This window comes from Rhea americana, unplaced genomic scaffold, assembly GCF_003343005.1.
Source record: "Rhea americana isolate MKP2758 unplaced genomic scaffold, rheAme1 scaffold_7, whole genome shotgun sequence".
Classification (NCBI taxonomy): domain Eukaryota; kingdom Metazoa; phylum Chordata; class Aves; order Rheiformes; family Rheidae; genus Rhea; species Rhea americana.
The window spans coordinates 1,754,360-1,778,203 of record NW_028186867.1 but is presented as its reverse complement, the minus strand read 5'-3'; the positions used below and the strand labels follow the sequence as shown (position 1 = coordinate 1,778,203).

The 23,844-nt window shown below is 38.5% G+C and overlaps 1 protein-coding gene across 1 annotated transcript in view; it reads left to right on the top strand.

Annotated features, from left to right (window-relative positions):
• Positions 1-22,723, top strand: part of CLCN4 (Cl-/H+ antiporter 4) — a 31,153-nt gene extending 8,430 nt beyond the window's left edge. Inside the window, exons 4-11 of the mRNA XM_085321478.1 lie at positions 3,339-3,461; positions 5,004-5,210; positions 5,303-5,383; positions 5,973-6,518; positions 9,034-9,220; positions 11,609-12,007; positions 16,652-16,868; positions 18,413-22,723. Coding sequence (XP_085177604.1) covers positions 3,339-3,461; positions 5,004-5,210; positions 5,303-5,383; positions 5,973-6,518; positions 9,034-9,220; positions 11,609-12,007; positions 16,652-16,868; positions 18,413-18,503 — 1,851 coding nt within the window. The 3' untranslated portion in view covers positions 18,504-22,723. The remainder of the gene's footprint in view (positions 1-3,338; positions 3,462-5,003; positions 5,211-5,302; positions 5,384-5,972; positions 6,519-9,033; positions 9,221-11,608; positions 12,008-16,651; positions 16,869-18,412) is intronic.
• The last annotated feature ends 1,121 nt before the right edge of the window (positions 22,724-23,844 follow it).

Sequence of the window (23,844 nt, the reverse complement as noted above, 5' to 3'; positions counted from 1 at the left end):
CAATTTCCCTAAAGGTACTCTGGTCAGACTTGTCTACTTTTCATGCATGACTGTGACTCCTATCATAGCCAACTAAAGTTGACATTTTGAGGATTAAGATTTAGGCCAGTTCTTCTGTGCGATTTTGGCCATTTATGACTGTGATAATCTGTGTACATACGTTCTCCCTGAGAATTTTAACATTTCCTATGGCATCTCTTGAAAACGATTTCATTCTAGTCCTCTTATAAAATGAGCCCAAAGTGGCATCTTGATATAAATTTATTATGGTAAACATGATAGCACATCTGAAACATACAGGGCTATGTTTTCTTCCTTAATCWCTGTTTTAGAGGGCAATAATATTGTTCATCCCTCTGGTCCTGAACTGCTTCCAAAGAGCAGGTGAAGAATTTTATGATGAAGGAGAATTTCAAAGGTACAAATCCAGTGGGCTGCAGTGGGTGCATAAAAGCACTTCAGATGCCACCCACTTCAGGTACATCATAAACTGATTCWGTAGCCAATATTTGATGACCCCAAACTTCCCTATTCTGCAGATACAGCTTGATTCTAACCTCGACTGCACCAGAGATGAGGATCCCATTTCTAGTTCCTCRTGTCTATATAGGCAGACAGAGGACCATGTGTTCTTCATGGCTCCTGACGCTGGATCCTGTGATGGGCTGGATTCCCAAGCTAGKGCTTTTTGATTTCCTATCACAAAGATGAAAATTGAAAGACTTAGAAGCCCTTCTGTACCTGAAGCCTGCTTTCTTCTTTAACAGCTTTGAATCTGTCAGGCTTGAGAGCCTTGAGGAGGGACATTGCTGCAGAGTCCACAGGAGGGAGTCTGCAACCTCTGAGATCCCAAATTGAGTCGGAGTAGAGCTCTCAAGCTTTATAGAATGGTAGTATAAGTGTGTGATGGATGGCATCCTGAAGCATGTATTTTATTTCAGTATCATGTATTTGTGAGGGTTGTTTTCAACAGTGTTCCATTCAATCTGCGTTAGACTGAAACCAGATTTGAAATATTGCTAGTTCTTACAAACTAAAATCCTAAGTTTTTCTCACTTGCTTGCTTCATCATTGTTGTTGCCAAGGTTAGTCCTTTGAGCTGTTAGCAGGAAAAGTCTTTGCAGGGTCATCTCTGCCTATGAATTTTATATGTCTCTGATTCCAGTGTACATACTTAAGACTTTTACTGATTCAGGGCCTTCAGAATAGCAATGAATGAGGAATAAGTCATTTGCTATAGTGAGTTACTACTACTTTTCCCAAAGGCTTTATTATTATTAATTGTTAAAATTGCTGGGTTGGACCTGCAGAATGCCAGGTATCTGGAAAATGTAACAGTTAGAGTTGTCTCAAGGGATAACACTGAACTGGCCAAATAGCCCCTGTGGGGTCTGGCTAGATAGAGTGAAGTAGGTGTATATGTGATTGCAGTAACGAGCTGACACAGAGTTCATGTGACTTCTGAGATGTGAAAGAGTAGGAAGTTAAAAGAAACAATGTTAACTTGACTCAAGTGAATTTGGAATCAAAACTGCAGCTTTAGTTGAACAGTTTAGGACCAAATACTTGTAAGGGCATTGGTCTTCTTTGGAGCTAATTCAGGTTCACACTGATGAGAGAATTTTGCCTGGAGCACCATATCCAGAGTTTTCTCTAGAGGAAGAGTGAATATTGCCATAGCTGGTTTTAATTGAAAACACTAGGAGAAGAGATTCACAAGGAAATGAGACAGACAGTTTCAGCTGTAGCAACAAAGATCCATGGGTGTCAATCACTGTGAGTGTGGAATCTGTGACTGCTTAGTCTCAGGGAATTTGGGATAAGGTATTGCTCTTCTGCTGTTATGAGTGAAGCTGGCTGATAGCAGAAGCAAGCACAGCAGGAACCTAAGGAATTGATCTTCTTCSGAATTCATTCATCAGGATAAGGGCAGTGGTTCTCTATCATCTTTTTGTTTGGATAGAGACCTGAAAAATAATGCTAGCAAGCATCCATGCTGTTAAAAGTTGATTTTTTGCATGACTGTGAACAGGGAGACTTTTCAGCTCTAGGTTTTCAGTGACTGGGAATTGAATTTGGCCAGCTCTGTTAACTGAAGATATGATACAGCTGATTAATGCCTGTTTTCCTGCTTGATTTATCTTAATGTTGATATCCAGGCTTCTGTCCTGCAGAGCAAAGACAAGGGCCCTGATGTTCTTGAGCAGCTGGGTTTGCATCCTGTAGGAGGAGTTCACTTAGAGGTGAAGGATTCATACCAGTTCATGATCTGAGGTTTATCTTTTTTTATTTTGTAGTGTCATGTTGCTGAAGGAGATTATTGACAGCTTAAACTTCTTGTACCAATTTTATGCCTCTGACTGTGTTCTTTTTTGTCTGTCTAGATAGTGTTTTTGGCGTAAGATACATTTTGTTGAAACTCTTCTCAAAAATTATTCCTGTGAAGGAAGATGGTATTTTAATGCAGATTTTAACTATAATTTTGATTCATTATTGAGATAGACAGAGAACTTGAAGGTCACTACAGTCTACACTTTTGCTACAGCACTGCACAGTAAAGTGTGGCTGATGATCATTATCATTTCCATTCTGTCAGTAAAGCTAAGCTATTTAGCTTGAAGATATGTTTTATAGACTAGAACGCTTTTGTAATATCAGGGCAAAAATGATGGAGATGTGTTTGAGTAGGATTTGTCAAGCTATCAGGTTTTCAAATGATTTTCAAATCTATCATAGATAGTGTCATTTAGAAGATATATTTATGCTTTTACCCTTCCACTTTGAGAACTGAACTTGTGATTAATATATACAGAGATATAGTTTGAAAGGATTGCCAGTAGTGTGGAGAGCTCAACCTTGAATATCAGCCCTCAGAAAAAAAGATTTCAGGATTTCATCCCTTTTCACTTCTTGGCCATTATGATTAGCCAAGGGGATTACTAAACACAGCTAGCACCTCAGAGAAACCCAGCATGGGGTGAACACAGCATATTCCTTCGTCGGATGCTTTTTTATTACCATTGTGTATATACCGTTATATCAGATTTGTTTGATGTTTCAGAATTTTATATGGTTAACTTTTTTTTTAGTATTTGAAGAATGTTCTGTGTAAGGCAGTTGGATCTGTTGCAAACAAACTATATGGATTGGGTTAAATATATATTACATGGATAAGAAAGTTGTTGGAGTATATAAAATTGTTTGTTCTTCCTGAGCAAAAGCAGCAGCTAGCATGTAAATGAAAAGACTTGGCTCTATGCTATTGTGATCCCTAGCAGAAGCATGAGAGTCAGTAAACTGCATTTGTCTAACAATGTTTGTTACTGTTATTTTTCTAGGGTGCAAGTGCTTACATTCTAAACTATTTTCTATACATTATGTGGGCTCTATGTTTTGCTTTCCTGGCAGTCTCTCTGGTCAGAGTGTTTGCTCCCTATGCTTGTGGCTCTGGAATCCCAGAGGTGAGTTTCTCTTCATGGATGGATATCCAAAACTCAAACAAAACAAAGAAAATATTATTTGTGACCTTTTCCCACTCCAGGACTGTACTATAAAACAGAATGGGAACGAGTTGTCTGAAAACTGTCTTTCTGACTCATTTATCTTCATTCCTTTGTCTAATTTGTCTTCGTGGTATCCATATAAATTCTTCATAATAGAATATTTTCAAGTGTCAGTGTGACAGTTACTGTACCCACTCTTCATTGCTAGACTTTGAATTAAGTCTTTATGGACTCCAACATTATGTGGCTGATGCATCTACTCATTAAAAGGTTATACAGAAAATTTTGTGAATTAAATTACTTGACTCAGTTAAAAATGACAGACATATTTTAAGCTAAGATTTAAACAAAAAACAGAAACAGATGTAAAAAAACCAGAGAGGGAGGGCTACAAAGCTAAGATTACCCAAGCAACTGAAGATGTGAAATGCCCATCATTCCGTATACCTGAAAAGTGCATGGCTGTCCTGCTTCTGACTTGAACACAATGTCACACTGGCATGGCAGCATTATGGCAGCCAAAATCTCTACTTAATTTCTAATATTTTAAATATTGAGCCTCAGTGCATATTTAAACTGTTAAAATGAGGAACCTTCTAATGAAGGCAGCAGTTTTTGTAAGTTTTTATAATTAACTTTAAATATAGTTTTTGGAAAACAAGTTTCAGGTTTTTATGCTATTCAGTATCAGTTTTACCTGATACTTGCATGTATTTGCAATAAGTGTCTTTAGTAGTATTGACTGTTAAGATGAAACCACTAAAATGTAACTTGATCATTTTCAGTCAATTTCCTTTTTTACCAAGGCCAATAAAGCAGAAGCTTATCAATCTCTGACAATACAACTCCATATTCTAGTTCAGCCTTTTACTGTTAAAAGTGGGCATGAACCCTCGCTCAACTCCCCCAAAACATTATTTTCAGGTGATATAGTGCATGTGAGGATAGCCTTCAGTTCCAGCATGCTTAAASGGCCTGGTTCCAAGTCTGAACTCCCCCTATAGCCTGTGTTCATAGCTCATGCATTGTGTTTAGACACTCCTATGAAAAAATAAAAGGAAATGTGTAAAAATAAGATCTCTTGGACCTTACCATTTTGTAATACTTGCATGTTTCTATGGCACRGCCATTCCAAATATTTAGAACATTTTTCTTGTTTTAACAGGGAGAAGTCTAAGATTGTTTATTAGCTTTTTCTAGCTTTGTTCAGTCTAGTTTAATTCTGATTCTATAAGCCAAGAAGATATATAGGAGTTTCATATTTCCACTGATCTCTGTGAAACTCTTTACCGATGCAGGGGACCACCCATAATAACTGTAAAAGTGTGGTCTACTTAACYCCTGGTCAGATATCACTGAGGGAAAGTTGCTCTACCTAAGTTTTTGTTCTCTCCATCACTGTCGCTTTTCAAGCAATCTGAGATAGCTTTTAACTCCATTTGCAAGTTCAGAGTAGAAAAGGTTTTTTCAGCTCTTCAACATGTTCTTCCTGCTTTCCAGATAAAAACCATCTTGAGTGGGTTCATTATTAGGGGCTACCTGGGAAAGTGGACACTTTTAATCAAAACAGTCACCTTGGTTCTGGTGGTATCTTCAGGCCTCAGCCTTGGGAAAGAAGGGCCGTTAGTTCACGTGGCCTGTTGCTGTGGAAACTTCTTCAGCAGCCTTTTCTCAAAGTACAGCAAAAATGAAGGAAAGAGAAGAGAGGTGAGGTTGGCTCAGACCACTTTTTCTTCCGCTTTGCAGATATGCAGTTTTTCGAAAAATTCATGCCTTGTACGTAAATATTTGCTTTGTAGGTGCTTTCAGCTGCAGCAGCTGCAGGAGTTTCTGTTGCCTTTGGAGCTCCAATTGGAGGTGTACTTTTTAGTTTGGAAGAGGTAAGACCTGGCAGTTCACTTGTTTTGATACAAATATTTTCAATTGATTCCTTTTTCTAAGATTCCTCTTTATTTTTCAAATATTTTTATGTTAACTTTCTTTTAAAGCACAAATGATCTTTGTTTTCTAGAAATAACCAGATATTTTAGCATTACTTAGGTAAAAGAAGAGTTCTAGTCTCTTGGAAACGAATGAAATCGTTCTATCTGGAAATAGTGCTGAGCTTTCTGCAGCTTTCAGCTTGTTACCGCATGGCCCAAGCTTTTCAGTACCCATCTTATTTTCCCTATCTAGCAACTTCRATTTTAGGAGTCATCAAATTTTAATTGGTTGCAGCTCCCCCTCTGAAGTCGGAAAATGCCTTCTCTAACACATTAGTGAATACATTCGGGCTGTGGCCACAACCAGGAGTAACCCAGATATTCCTAGTGAAGTCGTAGGCATAATCGCAGATGAAACACACACACACATGTACACAGATGAAATGCACATACAGTGGCCTACCATGCAGAACGCTCAAGCGAATAATTAAAAGAAACACCCTCTATCCCACTCAGTGAAACATTTACTGTCTCTGCTTGGTTTTAGGTCAGTTATTACTTTCCACTGAAAACCCTCTGGAGGTCATTTTTTGCTGCTCTTGTGGCTGCCTTCACACTGAGATCCATCAATCCTTTTGGAAACAGCCGACTGGTCCTTTTCTACGTGGAGTATCATACCCCCTGGTACATGGCGGAGCTTTTCCCTTTCATTCTGCTCGGCGTCTTCGGTGGTCTCTGGGGGACCCTGTTTATCCGGTGCAACATTGCCTGGTGCAGGAGGCGAAAAACCACCAGGCTTGGGAAATACCCAGTCCTGGAGGTTATCGTGATAACTGCTATCACCGCCATTATCGCCTACCCTAACCCGTACACCCGGAGGAGCACCAGCGAGCTGATCTCAGAGCTCTTCAACGACTGCGGCGCCCTGGAGTCCTCGCAGCTCTGTGACTATATCAATGACCCAAACATGACCCGGCCTGTGGATGACATTCCTGACAGACCTGCTGGCCCTGGAGTCTACACGGCRATGTGGCAGCTCGCCTTGGCTTTGGTGTTTAAAATTGTCATCACGATATTTACTTTCGGCATGAAGGTAAATCGGGGATTGGCGTAGGGTTCACTGTGGCACTTCGTATGCAGTGCTGAAGCTGTCACTAGCACACAGCGCAAATAAATTGCTATCTGCAGTTATGGTCTATCTGACAGGGCTTGTCTGACTCTGACCTAAACTCAGCCACGCGTGTGCTCGCTGTGACACCTGGTAATTCACCTGCCTGTCATCACCTTGTTCTGCATTCCCAAATCACAGCAGCGGGATAAGCCCTGGTTTTGCACCTTCCACTTATCTTCAGTTCTGTTAAGTGAAAAGGATATCTGGCTGAGAATTTAAATGTACTATTGCCAACAAGCAAATTCAACATTATTCCCACTGCAACTGCCTGTCAGCTCTCTCTGATACATGGAGTATTTACAACGTTGTTTGTCTTGTTGAATTAATATCTTAATRTGCCTCAGGGTGGCTATGCTACACTCTGGGAAGTAATAGCTTTGAATCTGCTGATTTACATCTTTAAAATCTTAAAAAGGTATAAAAATAGACATCTGAAATTATAAAAAGTTTAGCTGAAATGTTCAAGTTTTCAGTTTTTTAAGCACTATAGCTTGGAAGAAAGAGAGAACGAGTGGGAGGGCTGATGGATGTATGATTTGATTATTCTGKATTTGCAGCTTTCTCTTCCCACTCTTCCTCCTCCACATAAATGGATGTTGAAAGGTCCGTGAACAATTTATCCAAGCTTTCAATATAYAGAAAACTGTTTGTGGCAAGTTTTATACGTCTGGTTGCTGGAGCCCATTTAAACCACATATCTGTTTGTCTGCAGCTCCCATTTACTGAGTATTTAGTTCTGGATCTGATTGTAGCAGATGATGTGAATTTTTTCTGAGTTATATGCTATATATAATGCCACACTCAAAGCTAAAGCATCACATACTTCTCTTAAAACTGAGCTTGAGCAGAGAATCTATCCTGTAGAAGATCTGTTACTGGGAAAATAGTATAAAGGATAAAGGTGTTGGAGTTTTTCTTTTTCTTTTCTTTTCTTTTCTTTTCTTTTCTTTTCTTTTCTTTTCTTTTCTTTTCTTTTCTTTTCTTTTCTTTTCTTTTCTTTTCTTTTCTTTTCNTCTTTTCTTTTCTTTTCTTTTCTTTTCTTTTCTTTTCTTTTCTTTTCTTTTCTTTTCTTTTCTTTTCTTTTCTTTTCTTTTCTTTTCTTTTCTTTCAAATTGGGACATCTCTGATGAAGAGCTGCTTGAATGGTAGAAAGCCATGAAAAGTGATAGAATCCTGTTGATTTCCTGGTCAGGGAGAATGAATAGGACCTTAAGAACACTTGGATGTTAATATTTCTTGAAGAGGATTTGAAATGAGATGCCCTTCGCTGCAGAATATGATCCATGCTGAAGTTGTTAGCCAGTCATTTTTATACTTGTTTATTAGCTGAAACTTCTGAACCTGTTTAATTGACATTTGGCCATATAAATTTAAAACTTCTCAGGAGAACTGACAATTTCAACTGTTTTCGAAAAGAATAGGTCAAATAATTTTACTCAGCTAACCTAGAAGGCTGACTGTAAAAGCACCATTAATTACATATTGTGGGGACATTGCTCATGCTGTTATTAGCACTAATACCTGTGGGCAATGCTTAGGCTGGTAGCTGAGTTCTCTAGGTAGCTTAAGGTGTATTTCAAAAAGATATAACAGTCCTTTCCCTCTATAAACAACCAAAACTTCATGCATGCAAGGCCTTTGCAACAGTTCTGAATTGTCTTCTCCATCAAGAAATCTCTCTCCAGCTTGACAGTTGTGCTTGCCATCTAAGAGAAAATTCATTTAGACAAGGCAAAACGGCCTGTTCTTTCATTTCAGTACTATTAATGGCTCGTGACTTGTCTGTGTTGTGGACAACAAGATAATGATTCATAGAGCTTCCTGGAAAATTTACAGCAAACTAAGATGAAAAAGTAGCTGTCTCTGAGCAGTCAGCCTCCTTTCTCTAAATTTTTATCCTATTTGACATCTAATTTAAAATCTGGTCTGATTTAGCCTGAAAGTGTGGTGATAAAGCTGCAAAGTACTCCATGTGATAGAGGTTCCCCTCAACATGTTATTTCCAGTTAAGCTTATTCTTAAGACCATTACAAACACAGGCAGCTCCTGAAGAGGAAGCAGTAAAGACAAAAGTAGGAGTATCTTGAATTTAAAAACAAAGATTCAGAACACCATTTATCTATCCAATTTAGTACAATGCAGAGGCTAAAAATCAAAATGAATTTTAAAAATGTATTAAAATTATGTAGGTTATTAATATGCGTGTATAGCCACACAACCTCACTCACCTCAGACTGTGGGGATCTTCACTGTAGGCTGGCAAACAACTGTGCCCTTCTGCACTAGCATTTGATAAGAAAGCTGCAGTCTCTCACTACCATAATTGCTTCATTAATTAATTATTTCTTGATTGTTCATTAATTAATAATTGCTTGATCAGTAATTTCATTACTAGTCATTTTTGCCAAGGCTATCACATGTCTATATTTTATTCAAGATCCCTTCAGGCCTTTTCATTCCCAGTATGGCTGTTGGAGCCATGGCTGGCAGGATGGTGGGGATCGGAGTAGAGCAGCTGGCCTATCACCATCATGACTGGATCATCTTCAGGAACTGGTGCAGACCTGGGGCAGACTGCGTCACACCGGGACTTTACGCTATGGTGGGAGCGGCAGCTTGCCTAGGTACAGTACATGCTGATCTTTGCTTTGTGCATGAATAACATTGATATTCAGGCACCCACAAAATATTTAACAGTTTCAAGCTTCTATTAGGTTCTATGCTGGCAGTTCTGGAGGTAACAGATACCATGAGGTAAAGCATGAGCAGCTTCCTCAAATGGTCTCCCCAGTGACCTGCTAGGAAGTCAGCGAAAAAGAAGCCTGCAGTAGCTCATGTSTACTCCTGGTAATCTGCCAGCACAAGAGAAAGAAGCTGTTATACTTGGGCTACAAGTTTTCAAGAAGTATTTTTTGTGAATTGTGACAAAATCCTCTGCAGGTGGACTAAAGCTACTTCCTTGTTCAGACTATGCAAGGCACAAATTTCAGAGTTCTGGCCAAATCTAGATCCACCCAGAGGCAGAAATTCTGGGTCTTATTACAATCGCGCGTCACATTTTGGTCACCTGGCCTTTCTTTTGGCTTTAGCCAAAATCTGATTACACTCAATTAAAGGGGTTTATTGGCTTTAACAGGCATAGTCTGTTAACTTAAAGCAAGATCATTAAATAGCACCTCACATATGAAATTTCTAGTTATAGATGCAACAGGAATGTTGCAMGCACACCACCTGAACGCATTTTTGCCTTATCTTTTCTTTCCCGATCCCTCCTTATGTTATCGGCAATATTATCATTAGATGGAATGATAGTGGAGAGGTAACACATTTAATGTAATTGGGTAGACTCAAAATGAAGGACAGAGCAGTTGGAGGTGTTTCAGTTCCAGAATCTATTACTGGAAAAGTAGGATCATTTGTGAAGTTAGTTACACAGGAAGTAAGGATGAGACTTGTCTGTCTCAATTGAATGTCTGTAATGTAAACATCAACATTTATTGTGTCAATACTCTTTATAGTCAATGTAGAGAAATGAACTACTGAAAAGGTCAATCTTATCTGGCAATAGGCATYAAAAACCAGGCAAATGAACAGATGACTTAGGCCTTGAAAGTAATTTGGCCTATTTTTCTCCAGAGGTTATAAACGCAATCTGGATGCTGTTTCGGATGTGCACACTTGCAACAATGTAGATGCATAACAATAGGTAGGATGAATCTTATGGTTGGAAAGTACTGCACTATCTCTTATCCATAAAAGGTTTTGATGTTCCTAAAAAGAACGACACACAAAAAATTTGCTATGACATTCCAGTTCATCTGCTAGTCAGCAATCACTTCCTCTTTTAAAATGCCCAAATCAATGGCCAGCAATTGTAACAGTGCAGTGAAATATAAACCAGAGTTGTCACTGATCATTCTTATATTCAAGATCTCTCTAGCCCAGTACTCAAGCAGGTACTTAGGGAAACATTGTAAGAAGTAGAGCAAGTACTGAAGGATCCTAGTCTGGTTTCTGTTCTCAGCTTTTCAGAGTCAACAGTTTGAGGATGAAAGTTATATCTGGATCATCATGTTAAATAATTACCTATTTAATTTTCCTGTATGCTGTTAGATTAAAAGCATCTTTTAATGACCTGTTTGCTGATTTCTCCCATCTAAAATAGYGTTCTATTCTGAGGCCTAAAAATAGCAGATTTATTACATTTACCTTTTGAATAGAGGCAAAGAAATGTTACCTAATAATTCAGTGATATATACACAGTTATCTGTAGTTCTATGATTATTTTTATCCTTTAATGTAAACTGAAGGGATAAGCAGATTGCTTCTAAAATGAATACAAAAGGACTAGATTGAAAAATACAGCTAGGACCCTGTCTACAGCCACATCCCTAGAGGACCTCAAACCAAGTTGTACACAGTTCAAACTGTACGCTATGCTGGTATCAAAAACTAGGGTTTAAGCAGTTATGTGGCCTGTGGTGGCCCTAAACTGCTCTTACGTAGGATTTTGTAACCATGGCATACCCAAATGTAGTGTATAGATTTTTACTCAGTAAGAATAATATAGTTAAGCCAATGTGAAGGCCATCTGTCAGAGCTCCCARCTCTATACTCCCATCTGTACTTACCTTGTTCTCTGAGTCATTTAGGGGGCTAAGGGTAGAATCTGGTTTTAGTTTCTTATGTATCAAGGATAATTGAGCTTTTTGCATTTTTTCTGGTTTGACAGCTCAGTCTCTTAGCATTCATTATCTGCTTTTCAATGTTAGTATCTTTGGTTTAAGCAAGTCTACTTGATATTTTTTCTGTTGAAAATTGCAGCAGATGAAAAAGAAATCTTTCTCCAGTGAACTAGCACAAAAATACTTTGAAAAGTTTAAGTGCAAYGTATCAGCATGAATAATCTTGTGCCTTTTTGAATGTAAGACACAGAAACATAAACAAGTTTCTCAATATGTACACTTAAAAAAGAGCATTGAGAGGAACTTGACTGCTTTCCTTGTTGGCAGGTGGTGTTACCCGAATGACTGTCTCGCTGGTGGTGATTATGTTTGAGCTAACTGGAGGCCTGGAGTACATCGTACCTCTTATGGCTGCAGCTGTCACAAGCAAGTGGGTGGCAGATGCCTTTGGGAAAGAAGGGATCTACGAGGCTCACATTCACCTGAACGGTTACCCATTTCTGGACGTGAAGGATGAATTCACTCACCGAACCCTGGCAACGGATGTTATGAGGCCAAGGCGTGGTGAAGCTCCTCTCTCTGTTCTGACACAGGACAGCATGACTGTGGAGGATGTCGAGACATTAATCAAGGAGACTGACTACAATGGTTTTCCAGTAGTGGTTTCTAAAGACTCGGAGAGGCTTATCGGATTTGCACAGAGACGAGAGCTGATTCTTGCGATAAGTGAGTAGAGAGTTATCAGTATACCTATAATTCATCCCGATTTTGATAGGGATGAAGTAGAATGTTACTACTATTATTCACCTTGAAGAATGGATGAATAAGAACCAAATCTACCTTATTCCCCAAAGTCTGGCATGCACTAGTTGCTAGGACTCATAGTTGGAAGCTTTTCCATTGCAGCATACCACCTGGTAGACTTTGTGGGCTTGATTTTGTTGTCGCTCACAAGAGTGTAACACAAATCTGCTAGMGAGCAGAGAGAAACCCAGCTCATATGGCCAGAATATTTTTCAGAATCTGATCAAAAAAACACCACAGTGCTGAGCTTTCTGAGGTCTTCATGAGCTYTCAGGGGGAGCASGGACACTTGTGAACCCTTGTCACCCCATGACAAGGTGCAAGCCCCTTCTGCCACCTGTGTTTTTTTCTATTGAAGTGTCACTATTTTTCTCTCCTGCAGTCTGTTCACACTAGGGATGTAAACCTTTCCTCTGGAGGATTTTGATGGGACTAGATCTCAAGGTTTGGTAAGGATGGCTCAGTTTTGTCAAGGGAGTGGTAGATAGCTGGCTAGTTACCTGAGAGCCCAATCCAGACCATTACTGCTCTTAACCCAATAGATCCTTTACCAGATGACCTGATGGCTAGGTGGGGATTGTAAATGCTGGTGTACCGCATGAGAGCAAGTGTTCCCACCTTCTCTGTACTCAGGGCATCTAGGCCCTCAGAGGTCTGCCGGCACGGCCATATCAACCCCACAGCCTGCTCCCAACCTGGACAGTCCTAGAGTTTCAGCGGTCAGCCAGACAGGCAAGCTGCATGGTTGCCTTACTTTGTACAGAAAAGTAGGTTTTCAGCTGGCTCCCAGACTGGAACGTCAATACTCAAATCTCCTTGAAGTGGAATTACTCCTCTCTGTGTGGGCCTGTTTCATTCCTGTGGTGCAGGCAGCTTTAAAAGTTGTTGGCTCAGATGAATGGAGCTGAGGAAACTCCTGAGGAAAGGAGAAAGCTGAGGAAGTAAAATCCATAAATAGAAAAGCAGAGGTATTTTAGAAGTTCACTTTCCTGTTCACAAGGACTTTTTGGAAAACTAGAATAAAAATTGGAAGAATAATGCTCTTCAAAGCATGCATTTTTTAAAGAGGTGTTTATTTTAGTCTCCTGTGTGTAAAGAGATTCAGTCCAAGTGATTAGACTCAAAAATTATATTCATCTATTTAAAGGTGTTCAGCTGTTACTTGATTGCTCCCTTCTCATCCCATACTGGAGTCATTACTGCTGAGATACTATATACCAGAGAAGAAAAGAAATGATAGAGTTCAAATTTCTCCTCGTAATACATTGTATAGCTCTCTCTTCAGTAAGAAAGGCTTTTCTCATTTTTTTCCTTCTGGTACTTAATTCATCATTTAAATTACAGAGAAAAGAGTTTATGAACTCAATTAATTTTTCATTTAGTGTGGGGAATCTAACTGTTTTGCTAATATCCCACTATCACTAGTTTCTCCTTCCTCCCTCCCCTAAAAGCAAGGGTAAAAAAATCTCCATAAGAGTATAATCCTCAGTGTACTAATCTCAATAGCAGAGGAGTTTAGTGACACCAAGATTAAGTCCAAAGCTGCTAGCTGCAATACTTCCTTTAAACATCTGTTTTTCTCTGAGGACTAGTCTTTTGGCAATTGCAAAAGATGCCTCAATGGCCAAGCTAGGCCAAAAATGTGTTTCTGAAGCTTCATCAGACATGAAAAAGTCAAGAGCTGATACTACTTATAAAATAAATAGAGTTTGTATATTACCCTGTTTTTGTTAATGATTTTCAAATGTCTTCTATATTCCCTTGTGAGAAGTAAAAAATTGTAATTAGATACGTTTAGCCTGCCCTGTTTCTGGTTTGTAGTCTGTGTATGCCATGTTGTGGCTGTAACACTAGCTGCCATCCTAACTTCATGGCTTTTTGAATTTACATTGCAAAGAGGCAAGCAGTGGAAAAATATATGGAGTGAAGATGTGGGGCCCTTACTTTAAAAGCAGAAAGATTAGACACTGTCTGAAGTGACTCAGAGAAGTCTGAGGAACTGAGTCTTTTGGTATAGCTCATAAATGGCAACAACACTGAATAGGCTTCCTAGGAGATGTTTGAAAAAGTCCCGTTATGCACTGATAACAAACAAATTAATTAAAAATAAACTCAGCCAACAATTTTGATCAAAATGTTTTCCTGTTTGAAAACTGTTTCTTTGACATCCACTTTTTCCAGAGGAAAATTTCAACTCTAATTAAAAGTGTCTCTAATAAGACCTAAAGCAAAACAGAGATTTAAAATCAAAAACTTCTCTCCATAGGTAAGTTTTCCTAAAAGCCTTTACTGTCAGAGATCTCTGGTGACCCTTTCTCAGGGGTCACTCAGCAGTGGCCCAGGGATTATGCTGGAGAAATACTCTGACTCCCTCACACAGCTGACTCCTTAGATGAAGGCAATAGCTGTTCAGTCCTGCGTCAAATACCTGTTTACACACAACTTTCTGCTTAGAGATTTCCCTCTCTGTGGTTTCCTCCTTACTATTCTGCGAACTGAGCACACCAGAGAAATGCCTCCACTCCTTGTAAAATGAAGCAATGCTATTTTGGATTGCTCAGAGGCACCTTCAGGAGGACTGCCTCCTCCTGACTATTTTTCTCGAGTGCGTAGGCCGGTAGATGAACTTGGTTAACGTAGGTCGTGAACTCCGAACTCGTGAATACGAGAGGCACATTTCACATGCGGGAGAACCAATTCGCTCTCTCACCAAGACAAGAGCCCTCTGCACAGATTGCTCTGTAAAGCCAGACAACTGTCATCCATTTGCTTTACTTTTYCTGGTAAGCTAATCTGTTTTCCTTACCCTACTGACTGCAGAAGTCATTTGTTCTGTTTTACCACCACTCTAACTCCCCTATCCAATGAGACTGGATACAAACTCCACCATTTTTACGATGCCACTGAATTTGCTCAGTAGTACTACATCATTCACATTTCCCTAGAGAGACGTTTGACTTTGGGAAGTGAAGTCATGGCTTTGGCTAATCACTGCTGTTGAGGGTCGTTGCTGCCTTGGGAACAGAAATGTGGTAACTAAATGCTTGGGCCTATTGCTTTGGTTACAGCTTCAGGAAGGAAATACCTAGCTGTCAAGGGTTTTTATCAAAGGGTGGGAGCTACCTTCAATTTGATTAATGTTACTTCTTACCACAGATCATATATCAAAGAGCAAGGCAGGCATGTTCACACTTGAAAATTAGATGTATGAACGAAAACAAGATGAGACAAAGCTAGCATCATTCCTATAAATTGCAATAGGGCTTGTAATATGTGGGGTAAGAAGGTTGAAAATCATATACCATAGTGATATTAAGTTTAAGCCAGCATGGCTCTGGTTCCAGATATATTATGAGACAATGATTATTAGGGGAAAAAAATACGGCTGTAACATTTTGGAAATCATTACAGTCTACACTTTACAAGTCACAGAAGCAGGTTTCTGCACATTGATTGATGGAAATGAGCTCCAAGAATACATACATATCCTTTGAGTACATCTGATTTTCTGTACCTCTCAAGAACAGAGGCAACTCATATTAATCAAAGATATTAATTCCAGCTATTTCCAAAAATTTATATAAAATATAGGAAAAAAGGAGAAAGAATTAAAACCTCAGAGCCAAACACAAGATGCACTTATACCGGGGAGAGCAAGGTTGTCTATCATTTGAAACTTCATTTCATATATTGCTAGAAACCTGTTGTGTTGAGTACAAATGAGATAAATATTGCAAAGAAAATAAATCACTTCAGGTCTAAGAATTATAGTGGGGGCATATTTTAATGCGAAAGGCTTATAGTGATAGTGTAAACTTTAGACACACTGTAAAGCTCACTTCATAGGCTGATCAATTTGACTATTCTTGAAGGTAGTCAAATATGTACTGTTGAAAAAATATATTGAACTCATTCACTGCTAGATATTGTTCCTCCCATTACTATTTTTCTTTAAGTAGGAGGCTTATTTCCTTCTGTCCTCTTAAAAATCTAGATGAACAAACTTTATTTGAGGAAATGAGTGCAAAATAACAAAATTCACCCTGCATCTCATAGAGATGTGGCAGTCTTGAACAATACCTACACAGCCCCCATAGTCATGGGATGTGAATTTGTCCTTTGCTAGCATCATGTTTGTAAATCCTCTCATCCTGCTCAAATTTTTCCAACACTACTGAAAAGTCTGAGAATAGACACACTTCTCTGAGTTGACTGGGACCAAATTGCTGTTGTGTTTCTCACAATGGAGAAAATTTGTTATAATCATTTGAATTTGACAGTTGGTATAGTAATGTCAGTGACCACAAGGAACAGCATATTTATTCAGGAAAGTATTATCACAACCAAGCAAAAGGATGTGCTTGTAAAAATAATGTTTACGTTTGTTTCAGGCTATATCTTTGGACYGCCAACAATGTTGCAAGGAAATTCGAGGGTTTGCTTTGTAACTYCAACTCCCAACACCTCAGTAAAGACAAATCTACTACATTTGTGTTCCAAAGGAAGATATTTTTTTTTTATTCTCAAGCCTGATTCATGGTCTACATTGATCTTTCTGTTGTACAGAGAATGCAAGACAGCGGCAGGATGGGGTAGTGAGCAACTCCATCGTGTATTTCACTGAAGATCCCCCAGAGCTGCCACCCAATAGTCCCCATCCACTGAAGCTGCGGCGTATTCTCAACTTGAGCCCTTTCACTGTCACTGACCACACACCAATGGAGACAGTGGTAGATATCTTCCGGAAACTTGGACTCCGACAGTGTCTTGTCACTCGCAGTGGGTAAGTAGATGCACGGGTCARGCATGCTTACAGAATCTCAGGAGATTTCTCTTTAACATTAAGAAAAAACACCACTTTCCTATTTAAAGCCAAGAATAAACAGTAAGTAATTAATCAATACCTCTGAAACAATCAAGTGAATATTTTTATATTAWCTATTTTGCGGATAGTAGTACAAAGGAATGCATGCCCTGTGTCTCTCCAGGACAGCAGAAGAAACCAGAGTCAGAACCAAAACTGCCCTTCCAGTTGTCATGATCCATGCTGTTCTCCCAAATCCTTAGTGCATTGTCATTTAGATAAGATAAAGAGAAATACAAAATAAACATTCTGAGTCCCTCTATATTTTGTTTTTCAGCAGAGGAAGATCTGGCAAAAAGTATTGTTTGCAAAGGATGTGCTGGTTCCTAGACATCCAGCTAGATTAGATGCTTATGAAGAGTATGATAAAGATGTCATTGGAGGGAAACTAATCTCCTCAGCTTTATTTTCTGGAAAGTGGAAAGGCAKATAAATGAAAACTCTGTGAGAAACCACTCAAGAAGAAATGGGGCAAACATGAAATTAGAAGAGTAACAAGCGGCCCTGTGTGCACTAGAGAAAACATCCCCTGACTCCAACGGAATTTAAACTATTTTAAGAACACTGTTTATCCCAGCATCTAATGACAGGAATATATTKTATGATAAGATAGCAAAACCAGAGCCATTTTTTTCGAATGTTGAGGACTAAAATTTAGACTCCTACAAAAAAAAATTTATTATTCAAGTATGCTCYATATCAGCTGTTATAATCAATGCAGTGTGCTCAGCTTCAAGAAAATAAGGGCCATTACCTGGGACTGAGATTTAGGTCCTGATTTTAGGTGCTTAGGTTTGGAAATTTTGATCTTGAGTTGTAACACTTCCATGAAAGAAAAAGTGGAATAACCATAACAATGATGTTGTTCTAGAATTCAGTACCTCCTGGCTTTCAAGGATGGAAAATAAAAACCTTCAAGAGTGAGGTTTAGAAAATCTTTGGCTCTCATATGCCTCATTTATCTTAACAAATACAGTCCATTTAGGATCAGTCCTAAAACTGTACTTGCTCATCAGCCTAAATGAGAAATTATCACTTAAAGTTGAAGGAATTACAACGTTGGACAGTGAGAGTTTCGGAACATCTATGCTTTAGCTTAAGTTTGTACTTACTAAATCACATGCTKTAGGTCAAGTCATGTTGCCTCAGTTTTCTGCTGTGGATCCTCTGCAGTCTAAGCCTAAGGAATCTCATTACTTTTTTGCATGAAGCGTTATTAATTGCAKTTCCTCACTCAGATAACAGAAGGAGATAACAACTGAAAGTATTTCACTTACTGATCRTGGCTGAGGTAGTAAAAACACATGCAGTGAGAATGGTTTTTATAAAAGATAATCATTGGGGAATGGATGGGATTGACAGCGTTACATGAAAGCACTCACAAAATGTCACTTCAGCTGAACAAGAAAAAATGGATGATATATAGCATGATTGTTGACCTTTCCTTTCTTTTTCTCCTCCAGGAGGCTGCTGGGTATCATAACTAAAAAGGATGTATTAAGACATATGGCTCAAATGGCAAACCAGGACCCTGAATCTATCATGTTTAACTAGACTGATAAAGGAAGAAGAGAGAAAGTAACCTCAAAGGGATCTCTTCTAGATTAACACAAAGGCTATGTTTGGTGTTTCATTTTGTTTAAAGAGAAAACGTAATGTGGATGAGGAATGGCCCAATATACCTCTGACAGAAGGAGTGGATGCAGGATGGCACTTATTTAATGATGCAGGCAGTTAGGAGCTCTGAGCAGCTGCAGACATCAAGCTGTGTTTCCTTAATGAGTTTCCTAATGCCTCAATTGGTGCATTTGTGGGTATAAGTGATGTGGTGCTAAGAGACAAAGAGCCAGGAGCACCAGTGGGATACAGCAACATTCATAGTAAATCATGAGGCAGGTGTGAAGACTAGCAGACACTGTTTATGTACATGTTATTAACAGAAACAAAGTTTTGTGCTCCAAATTAGAGTTTGTATGAGTAATGATGTCAGTTGTTTTTGTTACTGAAATCATGGCTATTTACTAGCTACTGAATTATACTATTTTCACAGGGAAAGAATCATCTTCATTTATTTTTGTAAAAGTTAAGTAAATTAAGACTGGAGTTAAAGGAGTAAGAACACACTTCACTTTAAAACATTTTGTCCCCTGTTTCCTGCTTTAGTCCTTTGAATTTAATACAGTTTAGCATTTCTATCAGTCAGTTTCCCTTTATTAATGTTAAAATGTGACTTATTTGTAAGGATTTGTTATTTCTCTATGCAATTTTGCATACAGGTACTGTAATATTTAGTATTAAGTGGTTTGCTACGACAACAGGAAAAAGTATAAAAGTCCATGGAGGAATTTTCACAGGCACAAAAGAAAGACTGCTGTCCAGCTGTCGTTGATATGAGCGACAAGAGATTCAGTCCTTCACCTGCCTCCTTGTGTGTAAAGAAACATCAGCATTTTTCACAAGTTAATGAAGTTCTGCATTGATTACTGACGCTCCATTTTGTTCATTTTCTTCATTACCATTTCTTGGCATTTGTCTGCACCTGCCAAGAGATTATTTAAATTAATTTAATGGAGTCACAGACATCTACTCTGCAGCATATCTACTCTTTATCCAGCTTCTGCCAGTCATAGGACTGTGGAATAYCTCCCCATAACACCATATCTGGATAAGGGAGGAAAAGGATTGAGAATGTAAACAACAATATCAGGACTTTAATTATTTATCCTTTTGCTCCAAGAACATAAGGTTTAAAAGCCYATGGTAGGGACTYCTGAGACCACTGAGATAAAAACAATGAATTTTCCTAATCCATTGTTTTGGTACTATGAGATGCACTGAGTCARCATTGTCTGCRTTAGTGTAYTTTTACTTTAGTCAATACTGCTCTCAGTACAGACGACCATATTCTACTCTCACTAACACATAACACACACTGCCTAATGTTTTGTTTCTTCCTAAAAGCTTAAAGATAACCACTGAAGAGAGTTTAGATCCTAACTTAGATGCCCTGAAACTCCCTTTCAGGAAGGGTTTCTGATCCTCTGAGACACCTTCTTCATTTAGACTCTAAATCTCTGGTATTCTTGCTCATCTTCATTCAGATAATTTTAGCTCAAGYCATCGCATCCAAAAGGTCTTCAGGAACAGAGTTTAAGTGAGTCCTTTCATACCAAAAGAGCCCACTGCTTGCTACAAAAGCCAGATTATTGAGTCAACTTGTAGGCAATGTGCATGGTCATTTTGTCTCTGAATAGAGACAACAAGCCAGGTGCACCCTAAGTTAAATGCCCARTGTTATGTGACACAAATTCTTCCTCTTATCTCAAGTGACCTGGCTTCCTTCTGGCAGRTGTCCTGCTGCATTTACACAATGTATGGCCCAAATTGTTTAAGTAAAAGAARCAGAAGTAAAAGAATAATTTTAATCTGCTAAGTACTCCATTTAACAATAGCATTTGAAGAGACTGTCATAAATATACGTAGCTCTGGCCAAAGCCCATAAATATTTTAGTGCATATTTTCTGCTAACTGAACGTCTGCAGTACAATACATTATTAAAGGGCTATTGTTAAAACTGTGTAAATTATAGGAGCAAGCAACCCCTTTCTTCTGAAAGTAGGGAACGGCACACAATATTATTGTTTCTTGTTTTTTTCTCGGAAGCAGTTATCAACCAAACTCATAAAAAAGCAACCAAGTCAACTACCAAACTCATAAAAATTGTATCTCTTCATTTGAACAGAAATGCCACCTTAAGAATCAATGAATTTCCATTATTAAAACCAACAAGAAGTTTAGTATAACTAACAATTTCTTCCCCAAACTACTGAATCAAAGGGTTTGGGACTGAAATAAATAGGCTGACTTTTGAGGGCAATCTTATTCTAAAATTAAAACTGAATGGACTGTGGTTTATTTTTCCACTTGTACAATTTCAAATACATATCAGGTTAATATTTTATCCATCTCCCTTTATGTTTACGTGGGAAACAAATGAGCATACTCTCCAACTGAACATTTTAAAATAAACCTTCCCCTTATAAGTAAGGGAAAATAAGTTAGGAAAAGTCCATTTACCTGCTATTTGAGATCAAGCTCTTTGCTACAGGTATGTCTGGGAAAAGGGAAGGTCTAAAGTTTTTTCTGTTAGCCAGGGCAATTTCAGTGCACAACACATTAGCATTTAGTCCATGGTAGAGCTAACTGAAGAGTGTTTGCAGTACTGAAGATGATGTTTATTAACACAGACTGGGACAGTATATCGACACTGAAAAAATTGTCATTTCCTAAGAAAAATGAGAGAGCCAGCTAGCTGAGATTAAAATAAAAGTGAATACAAACTCATTTGAGTAGTGACTTATCAGCTTAAACTCAGTCCAAGGCTACGCGTAGGCAAAAACCTGAGTGGCTAATTCCTGCTAATACCCAGAGACCTGATCYGCTAAAGCCAACAGTCAGCCTTGTGATATCTTGTCACCTAGGCTTATTAGACTGCACATGAGAAGCCTTAAGGACTTAAGAATGGGATCCACAAAGTCATCATGGCAATTTATAAGAAACACCGAGAAAGGAATTAAGACTTACGCATTTACTGCAGGTGCAGTTTGAACCTAGGATTACCACCCAAGCAGAAGGCAGGCAAATGAAAGTCCAGCTCTTTTCTGTGAAACTTGTTCCTCTTTAGGTGGAATGGTTAAATATTCAATGGGTCAAAGAGAGAAAACTTGGGGTGTATAGCTGTAAACATGAGTGGTTAGACTGCCTCTCCTTGTTCCGATGTCTGTTCAAAATACTTTAAAATATCTCAGAGCAGGGACTGAAATCTAGCTCTCCAGAAATGGCATAGGAACAGCTAGCTTCCAGCTACTTAGCATTATTAAGGCTGAAGTGGTGCTAGAATGRCAAGGGGAGCTTTGAAGCTCAACAGACTTTGTTAATTAAAAACCTTAGAAGTTCACACACTTACAGAGAGACAGCCAGCACTTGGCTACAAGTTCTTCTGTTGACTTTCCTCCATGCTGTATTGTCTCCATTGCTTTTTTAGCCTCAGTGACTCAAGGAGAAACACTCTTAGCATAAATTAAGAACACACTTTTCTCAAAAATGCAGTTCTAATGAAATGATTTAATGTAATTCCCCATAACAAGCCCATTATCAGTCAGTGTTTTCCATCTGTATTCCCAAATGTGTCTCAGAACTTACTGAATAGACTCCAAGAGGCATATATCTCAGCCTTAAGTATTTATTTGAATTTGTAGAACTCAAGATAGAGTTACATAGCCTGATTAATCTAAGAGTTTCATAAATACTTTAGTATATAGTGCTCAGTTTATACAACCACAGTTCAATCTTGGTGTTCAAGCTATTGGACTCCGGTGATGTCAAACCAAATGAGAGAACAAAAATCTCTGAATGATGCAAGTTCAGTATTGTACCTTTGTTTTGCATGRACTGTGTTCAGTTATATTTAGCTTCGGATGTGTACTTGAAACCATCTGCACCAGAAAGTCTATTATTAAAGTACAGAACATGGAWGATTTTAGCCAGATCCTTTGGCTGTCACTGTAATACCAACTATTAATTCTTATGCTTTGATGAAGCATAAAAGAAGAATGTTAAGAAATTACAGAAGACCCACTGATTCCATGTTGGAATGACACTATAGTTATTAATATTGTTTTGCTTTGTTTTTTAACTGTAGAAAACAATATATATGTTGCACCTTATGAAAAATGATGTTTGGAGTCTATTTTTCAAATAAAAATGACTTACAATACTGGAAACATTGGTGGAATATTTTAGTTGGAGAGGCATTTCTTTAATGTGTCTGTGTATGATATTGAAGTTTCCTTTTTACACCTACAGCTCAAAGCCTGATGAATGAGTTAGGATATCTAATTTGTTTTTGAAATGGCTAATATTATGTAGGTAGTTAGTAAAGTCTCTGCAGTGGACTTCAAATAATAAGTCTTGACAATTGACTGTTTTATTTTCAGAGGGAAATGCAGTAATTCGTCACCTCAGTGTTATACATTCTTTATTAAAGAAACCTGAAAAGAAAAAATATTTCTCCTACCAGGWTGGTCTGTTTAAAGTCACCTTGAAACTCCTTTAAAGGTAAATGATGCAAAGCCCTTACGATTTCAGATGTTTATATTTTCCAGTTGCATTTGAATTTGGAGCTAAGATCAGAAAAATGCAAATGACCGGTTCCATCCCACACATTTAATTGGATGAAACATCCATTAAATCTCTGTCAGAGGAAGTGGCAAAAAATATGAGGTTCATCCTGGTTAGTATACTAACCAAACAAATATAGATGCTCTGTGAGTTTGTGCAAATGAAACATAAATCAATGGTTTATCCAGAAGAAGCATTTCAGATTTCCAGACACTCTCTAGAGARCAAATCTGATAAACTTGCTATGTTTAGAATATCCTAGTTTCAGTTAAATTACACACTACCTACTTTAGAATTTCTCTTCAGTTTCTGTATCTACTGCATTATCTGTCTTGTATAGTGCAGCTATACACGCAAAATTCCTCCCAGATTCTTTTTCGTTTCATTTCAGAAGGCAGTGCTGGAGTCGTAGGGACTCAAGATTGTTGCATGGGTTACTATGGCCCAATATGGCCCAATGCACAGGCCAAAAAGCCAGGAGGCATCAGTCTTGCAGCAATTTAAATGAGTAGTAATAGTTTCTGTAGTTTGTAGTTGGTCATGAGGGACTGAACCTTAGACCTACCTGTCATCACTTGTGGTGGCAGAGCTATGAAAAGGAAGAGAAAATGTTCAGAGGACTCTAATGCTGCAATGTTACAGCTGTGCACCACCCATCCTAGCCTACGTGTTTGTTTCTTCCAAAGCAAATGGCCTTTTGCCATCAATACGCCTT